The sequence below is a fragment of the Camelus ferus genome, chromosome 35, assembly GCF_009834535.1.
Source record: "Camelus ferus isolate YT-003-E chromosome 35, BCGSAC_Cfer_1.0, whole genome shotgun sequence".
In the NCBI taxonomy this organism is placed as follows: Eukaryota; Metazoa; Chordata; class Mammalia; order Artiodactyla; family Camelidae; genus Camelus; species Camelus ferus.
The window spans coordinates 26,726,564-26,735,665 of NC_045730.1; the positions used below are offsets into that span (position 1 = coordinate 26,726,564).

Sequence of the window (9,102 nt, forward strand, 5' to 3'; positions counted from 1 at the left end):
CTGTACCTCCATTTTACAGATGTTTAACTAAGCGTGGGGAAAGTTTGTGTTTGATTGGAGATCTCAATTTGTAGAATCAAAAGAACTAGGGTCTGAGATGTGATTTTATCTAAGTTCCTTTAGCTTCCTGCCCGTGAGTGAGTCATCTATCAATGCCTTCGTTTCTGAGGCAGAGACAGCAGTACACAAATTTTCAACTGTGAGGGGGGTTGGTACCCCTAACCCCCAGTTGTTCAACAATCAACTATACAGCTGAGGTGATAAGGCGTCATACTCATGAGCATGCTACATCACATAAGGCTCTGTCTTAGCAAACACGAGAGATTCTTTGCTGGCCTTACAGAAGAAGCAAGCTGCTATAATGTGAACTGCTCATGGAGAAGGACACGTGGCCGAGTGTCTCAGTTCCACAACTGCAAGGAACTGAAGCTCACATCCACCTGAGCTTGGAAGACGACCCCCAAGTGAGCAGAAAGCAGACCTCAGCCACCACCTTGACTGCAGTGTGGGCAGACCTGGAGCAGAGGACGGAGCTAAGCCACACTCAGACTCCCAACCCACCCAAACTGTGAGACGATTTAAGTTGTTTTAAGCTGCAAAGTGTGTGATAACTTGTTATGCAGGAATAAAAAACTACCATCATAAAGCTGATCATTTCATATTCAGTATCTCAAGCAGTGCTCTCATTTTCTTCCCAAATTTATGTTATCTGATTCTTGAATCACACAGGTATATACCTGTGGGACACTTTACAGCTACTCACTGGGTAAGAGTGACCCAGTGACATATGACACAGCATATGATGTGCTGATGGTTAAGAAACCATCTTGTAGCAAAAGAAGGTTTACCAAAACCCAGATGAAATAAAGGGTTACTTGTATTCTTCTCATTGGACCACATAAGAGTGGGCTATATAGTTTACAGTTTCTAAAAATTTTTAGTATTTGTTTCTTGCACCTCATACATTTTTTAAGTTAGACCGGGTAGACTGTTTTACCCACTTTAGTGATGAAAAGTATGAAGCTCAAGTAGGTTAAAGGGACTTGTCCACTGTCACCAGTAGGTCCATTCTGACTCCCACCCTACATGATGTTCTTTCCTCCAAGATGTTGCCCATAACTGAGTGAACTGTAGGGATTTTTACAACCTGGACATTAAAGATGTTTGGATTTACCATCTGATTTCCTGAAACCTGCTGAGAAAAGCCAACCAACAAGAAAGAAGTATCTTAGGAAGAAACTCAGTACACAGACACACACACATCCTACATCCACATACTAACCCGCATACACCCACTAGTGCTGTCTATGTATCTGTCTATAATGTAAATATACACACACATATATACACACATACATAATTATCAGAGCCTTAGTAATCAGATTTTGATGTGCAGAGAGAGAGTCTACCTGAACTTGATGTGTATCTTCTTTTACTTTTGACTCTCTTATTACAGACTTCTTCCTGAAAAAAAAATATTTTTAATATATCATGATACCTGCATGAACTTTGTCAGGTACTTAAATCATTTTTAAAAAGTGAAATTTTGAGAGCTGCGGCCAAGGTGGTGTAGGAGGACCTGAACTCACCTCCTCCCACAGGCACACCAAGATTGCACCTATCTACAGAGCAACTATTGAGGAGAATGAAGTGAAGACTCTTGGAAAAGAGTTTCCACAAGTAGACGCATAAAGAAGTAACCCTAATGAGATGGACAGGGAGGGCAAGGACTGCACAGAAAGACACACTCCTGGATAGGTGACCCAGCTAGGACAACTGCAGAGGCTCTTCCCAAGGAGCAAGGGATCTGAGCTTCACATCAGGCTCCCGACCCCGGGGGGGGGGTCCTACACTGGAAGAGCCCCAAGAACATCTGGCTTTGAAGGCCAACACGGCTTGCCTATGGGAGAGCAGGGGGCCTGCAGGAAACATAGACTCTGCTCTTCAGGTGCACATGCAAAATCTCACATGCTCTCAGTCCCAGTGTAGGGGCAGTAATTTGAAACTTCCAGTTATAAAATCAGTAAGTCATGGGGATGTAATGCACAGCACAGGGCAGATAGTCATCAATATCATAGTAACTTTTATGGTGACAGATAGAGAGTCATGATGATCATTTTGTAATGTATAAAAATACTGAATTACTATGTCATATGCCTGTAACCAATATATCAATGATACTTCAATATAAAAAAAATAAAATTTTCATAAGGAATTTCATGTTTTTATCAACTGTATTTCAATTGAAAAAAATCATATTTTTAAAAGCCATAAAATTCATAAAGGTTAAATGATAAACAACTGAATAACATTTCTCTAACTTCTCATTGGTACGATTAAAATATAAAAAGGTGAGATGGGGCAAGGATTTTCAAGTACAGTGGTCATTTTTTCTTCTCTAGTCATCTGTTTTTCTCTAAGACAAATGTCAAGACCATTTGTCTCATGAATTTCTTTCCAGAATTTGTGGAATTCTATAAAGACTGAATTCATAGCAATCCCATAAAGACTGAATTCATAGCTTCTTCAAGCAAATTCAAAATGCGCAAGTTTGGTTACTAAAGAAAATATTCATTTAATAAGGCTATCCTACAATAATCCACATACATAAAAATAGGTACTTTTTAATAAAATAAGACAATCAGGAAGTACATCAAAAAGGAACAGCCTAGGCTGGGGGATTAACATACAAATTACTAATCATTAACTAAACCATCAAGTAAACATTGTAAATCCTTTTTCCCCTAAAATTATTTACAGATTTAATTCTGTTTACCTCTTCCTGAGTATCTTGGGTTCATTCTACTCATTTTTAGTTCTCTGTTCTTCCCTTCTCAGCCTTCTCCCCCAATCATATCTCAGCCTGCTTATAAACTATATATTTGCTGAAGTTATATTTTTGTAGACACCTGTTAATAAGTTACATTTATATGATCTCAAATTGTATGTAATGAAAATATAAATTTACAAGGAAAAATGTTAACAAGGATCTTTATGTCTTACTCTTCCAAATCCTCAGATTTTTCTTTTTCTTTTTTCTTCTCCATTTTCAGAGTTTTCTTTGTTCGATCACTTGTAACCTTTGTTTTCTGTGAAAGTTTATGTAAGCCAGAAAAAACAGTTAAGGAGACAATGAATTACAGGCAAACATGTGATAATATATAGTACTAAGATTGCCATTTTACTCTGAGACTCACCGTACTGTTTCGAGGGAAATTATCTGAACAGAAGCAAAACAGAATTAACAATACAGCCAGAATGTTTGCAATTGTGCTTTACTGAATATGAGCTGCAAATAAGCTAATATGTATCAAAACAATTCAATCATCTGACAAATTACAGCCAGTTCCGCCATAACACGATATATGCTGTCCTGAAAACCACCTTATCATGAAAAATCACGTGATAAAAACTGCAGGATATTTGAGGAAAATGGGGATAGGTGCACGGAATGCAAAACACTATCAATGATGCATCAGAAAAAACCAGAAACCTAACAAGAACATTAATCCAGTTTTACACAGTTAAATGATTAAAAGTATATATACTATGAGAAACGTAGCTCTTTATCTTGAAAAAGACATAAAGCTTGTTTGTGGAAGTGAGCATCAGTCTCCAACTTGTGAGTTACTACACAGCACGGGAAGGGGGTTATCTGAAACTGGATGCAAAGCTGTAACACCACACTGGGACTGGTGTGGTGCACTATAACCATGGCAAACCAGGGTAGCTTGTGCAAGCTGCTTTCCACCTTCACCTAGTACTCTTTGCAGATGAACTTATGTGTAAGCAAATGTAAAATCCACATTACGCTCAAACTGTTGAATCATGTTGGAACAAATCTGCATTTCAAAACAAATGTAGAGAACTGACCACATGTTTCAAAGTATTCTTGAACTACTATGTACTGATGGATTATTTTATACAAGAAAATGTAGAAAAATTTCATAATTATTGAAAAAATTAGATGAGCTTAACATTAGAGACCTATTAAGGTACTGAGAGGTTATTTCCTGTTTCAGACTACAACTTCCATTAGATACCAAATTCACTGTATAGACTTCTCACGAGTTAAACACTAAATGTAACAATTTCTCATAAGACAAAGAAAATAGTATAATAATACATTTTAATGAGAATTATTAAGGTCCAAAAATAATTTTCTAGTTTAAAATGAGTTTTGGGATATATTTTCTATTTAATAAAATCTAATATATTGACAATCAAAAAATACTAAAGTAATGAAAGGGGAAAAAAGACTAAAACAATAATGAACAGATCATCAGAGCTGTGGGACAACTTCAAATGGATTAATATGCTTTTAACTGGAGTTCATGATGGAGAGGAGAAGTGGGGAAAGTAAATATTTGAAGAAGTAACAGCAATTTTTTTCAAATTTGATGAAAACTACATATCCACAAATCCACAACAATATAAGGAAAACTACCTCCAAGACACATCATAAATTATTTAAAAGCAGCATAAAGAGAAAATCTTAAAAACAGTGGAGGAAAACAGATTATATACAAGAATAAGGAAGACAGCAGACCTGTCAGAAACCACGCAAGCCAGAAGGCAAAGGGTATCTTTACAGCACTGGAAGGGAAACAAGGTCAACCTAGAATTCTCTGTCCAGAAAAAATATCCTTCAAAACAGAAAGTAAAAAAAATATTGTTTTTTGGTCCAGATATCAAAGAGTTGAAAGAATACACAAGCAGCATAACTGCACAACAAAAATGATATGGAACCCCTTAAGCAGAAGAAAAATGACACCAGATGGAAATAAATACACAAATGAAAGAACACCACCACAGATGGTAATTAGGTTGGAAAATACAAAGACTGCTTTCTTGTTATTTAAATCTCACTGAAAGTTAGTATTTTACAGTAAAACACAAACAATGTGTTGTGCAGTTTATGTTGTACGTAGTAAAATGTATGACAACAAGAGCACAAAGGCTGGAAAGGGACCAAGGAAAGCACGTTTCAAGGTTCCTAACCATGAAGTGATTCAATAACACTTGAATAGGGAGTACAATAGCTTACAAACAAGACTGTAAACCCTAAAGCAACCCACTGAGCAGCAAAGTAAAAAGTAATACAGATGTTGCCACCTGGAAGTGGGGTGCTGTTGCAACACATAACTAAAACTGTGGAAGTGGCTCTGAAACTGGGCAGTGGGCAGAGGTTGGAAGAACTTTATGAAGGATGAAAAAAAAAGTTAGCATATTATGAAAAGAGAAAAAGTCCTTTAACCTGACAAATGGTATTGAGGTGGGGAGAAAGGCGGGCTGACTGATCACAAGAAACAAGAAAACATTCCCTTCAAAATCAGCAATGAATAAAAAATGTCCACTCTCATCATGTCTATTCAGTATCATTTAAGAGGTCTTTGCCGGTGTAACAAGACAAGAAAAAGAAACAAAGTATTACAAACTGGAAAGCATGAAAATTCAGGCTATCATTAGGTACAGACACTTTGATTATGCAAGACATTATGATTGGGTAGCTAGGTTTGTAGATGCAAAATCCAATAAACAAAAATTTGTTACACTTCTCTAGCAATAGCTTTAAAATATTTTAAAAGATACAAATTAAAATTGCATAAAAATACGAAGCACCTAAGATTAACATAAGTAACAAAAATGAGTAAGAGGTTTATGAAGAAAATCGTATTTATTGTAAGAATTTTTAAAAGCCTCCAAAACTGAGATGTTTAATGTTTATAAACAAAAAGATGTATCCTGATATCCCAGATGTAAAGCTCTCAGATTTGATGTACAGGTTCAATGTAATTGCAGATTTGGACAAGCTAATTCTGGAATTTACATGAAAATGCAAAGGGCAAAAACAAATTTTTATAAATAACAAGGTGTGTTGACTTGCCCTACAAAATATGAGGACTCACTCCAAACATATAATCATTAAAAATCTCTGGCATTGGTGTAGGAATAAACCAGGTCAAAAGAACAGAACAGAAAGAGCAGAAATCTTATTCCGCAGTGACATTTTCCAGCAACAGCACACCAAACTGTACACATCTAGGCAGTCCTACTGAGGGAGCTTCAGGAGAAAGCCAGGTAAGAGCAGAGATGGAACAAAGGAGGAGTCAGTAAACTGCAGTCCAAATCTGCCCTGCTGCCTGTTCTTGTAAATGAAGTTCTACTGCAACGCAGTCATGCTCCTTCATTTACGCTTTGCCTGTGGCTATTTCCAAACCACAGAAGCCGGCCTGGGTAGCTGCAACACAGACTTCACGCCTGCAAACCTAGAGTACTTGTCTTGCCTTTATGGTAAACACTGACACCTGGAGTGAGTAAACGGATACAACAGTAATTAGAGAGACATCACCAAGTACAATGGACACCAAGTAATTGTGCCCAGTGTCCGTCCACCCTTCTGTTGAGAAACAGCACCACATTTAGAAGGGTTCTCACCTCCTTTATCTCAAATCGTCTTGGTGACATCTGACCCAAGCAAGGCCACTAAGATCCAGTCATCTAAGAACTGACAGCATGGAAGAGAAGCCGCTGGAGCCGAGTAATTCCAGAGCCAGCACCCAAAGGGAGGAAAATATCGCTAAGTTCCCTCCAGAAATTCCCTGACAGGACAGAAGTGGTGGCTGTCCAGGAGTGTCTGTTTCTGTAACTCTTAAGAGTTGTCCTGGCTCTCTCTTTCACCAAGCACATTGTTCAATTCTTATTCAATCCTTTCAGATGCCCTAAGAGCCATCCAGCACATTTCTTGCTTTAGAGAGGGTCAGTTTCTTCTGCTTACACAAAAGAGAATAAAACCCCTAACTGACAAACAGGAAACTTACTGCCTAACATTTGGCAACAAGGATGAGAACCAAACATGGCTTTGGATTATTAAAATAGATTGTCTACAAAAATAAAATTATTAAGAGAGGATCGAGTTAGGAAAGTAGGCCTCTTTGGAAGAAAACTAATGCAGCTGTTACTAGAAATCCTGAGCCTGACATAGCCCTGCAGCCGCTGCCCTCTGCCTACCGTCCCCTTCTCCGAAAACAGGCTGCCTCTCTTATCTCCTGGTCACCACCCTTGTGTGGATGCAACACTGCTCCCACACGTGCAGAAAGGCTCCTTCCACATTTACCATTCACCCTGGTACACTTCTTTAGGTTTCAACATACAAAACCCAAAGAAACAATACAAGGAAGCAAAACTAGAAGCTGCTGCAGCATCTTCAAGTCACGAAAGAAGCTCCAAGGATTTCTGAATGTGGACCTAACAGTGTATGATTAACTACTGCTAAATTCTTGCACTTGGCCAGACGACTCAATTACTTAATATGACAATTTACTCCTTTATTTTTAATTTGTTTATTTTCTGTTCCAACGTGGAACTATACCTAAACGGAGCTATTCTCAACTGAACATACGTGACAGCCCTGATCTTGTATATGATGCTGACGCAGGACCACTGCTTCTCTGACCGAACAGGTATAAAACCTGGCACTAGTTTTCCTTTCTCCCCTAGTAAAGAAGAAATACCAAGTAACTAACACCAGTGGTCAAGGTATTTTTTTCATTCTATGTTGGTTTTGTGTTAAAACATACATCTTATATTTTTAGGTAGTTAATAAAAATTTGCTTCTAATCCATTTGACCTTGTATAGTGTGAAATTTATAAGCTATATAAAAATGGAAAAGAAGAAAGGAAAAGGGAAACAAATTTTATCCTTGGTATTTCTATTCACTCTATGTGGTAAGAGTGAACTGGGACACACACATTACATAGTTGCAAACAATGCAACAAAATGCGTTTAAAACATATTTGCAAACCTCATTTATTGATATTTTAATAAAGTTAAATATTTGGCCTAGAAACATCATTCAGAATGTTTCAATTTTATGTCTCTTTTTCACAGCATCCTTTTGGTTTTGATAGCTGGTACGGTAATTTAGAATATTGATATTTATGATTTTTTTTAAAGCACAGCTGCTACCAATTATCAGTACTGGTATGTACACCATTTTCAGACAAGAAGGTAACTAACCTTTGTACTCTTCAACTTCTGTAGTTCATTTTCCAACAGCGATTTCTCCTCTGACAACACTTGAAGATCATTTTGAATCTCCGTGTTTTTCTACAAGCAAATATCCTAATTTCGTTAATTATGAAAAGCAAGTATCTCAATACAGAGAAGTTATTAGGGTACTTAACTATTAAAGTTGGAAAGTCTTCAATAATTCATAAAAGTAATAAACTTTGGTATAATTGAAGTGCTTCTGACTGATAATAAAGCATATTAAGATTAAAAGAACAGACAAAACTTTTCCAGCTCACATATGCAAAAAATGTCTTGAATAAACTGAGCAGGCATTAGATCTTTATGTAAGATTATGTATCCTGACAATTTTTAGAATATGTTGACAACATCAAGGACAAAGGACAATTTTTTTTCCATATGATTAAGAATACATTCCATATGGTAAGAGTACGTTTAGTTTTTGGTTTTTGTTTTTCTTTTTTAACTGATGTGTAGTTGATTTACAGTGTTAGTTTCAGGTGTATGCATATGTGTACACAGATATTTTCAGATTCTTTAAGGACCAAGTACAATTTCAAACTGAGAGTGCTATACTTACAGCCTCCAACAAAGCTTTATCATTCATAGCTCTGAAAAACAAACCAAAAACATCTAGAGTGTATAATTCTACATTTATATTTTCATTTATATAATATAGTTATAATTTCTTTGGAAAAAAAAGAAAAAACTTAAAATAATACAAACAAGGTCAGAGGCTAACCTTGACTGGCATTCCAAAACTTCAGTGGCCACCCCAAGGATAGTGTTAGTTTGCTGTGCATCTTTCCACAACTTGTTCCATGGATTTAGATTCCAGTTCATGTGCCTATTTGATTCTATAATTTCTGTTAGTGGGCTGGATGTCTGTATTGCTTTCTTTTCCACATAAATGATGTCACTGTATATTTGTTCTCAACTTTTTTTCACTTAAAACAATTTCCTAAATCTATTTATACTGGTAAACACAGATCTACCTCACTCCTTTTAAATACCACTTCTTATTCTATAGCAGGATTTAGCAAACTTTTTCTGTAAAGAACCAGATAGTA

General features: G+C 36.6%; 1 protein-coding gene across 1 annotated transcript in view; it reads right to left on the reverse strand.

Annotated features, from left to right (window-relative positions):
• Positions 1-9,102, reverse strand: part of CCDC7 (coiled-coil domain containing 7) — a 193,243-nt gene that overhangs the window by 120,694 nt on the left and 63,447 nt on the right. The window contains exons 10-13 of the mRNA XM_032474099.1: positions 8,613-8,643; positions 8,021-8,110; positions 3,004-3,089; positions 1,410-1,464 (exon numbers count right to left, since the gene is read on the reverse strand). Coding sequence (XP_032329990.1) covers positions 1,410-1,464; positions 3,004-3,089; positions 8,021-8,110; positions 8,613-8,643 — 262 coding nt within the window. The remainder of the gene's footprint in view (positions 1-1,409; positions 1,465-3,003; positions 3,090-8,020; positions 8,111-8,612; positions 8,644-9,102) is intronic.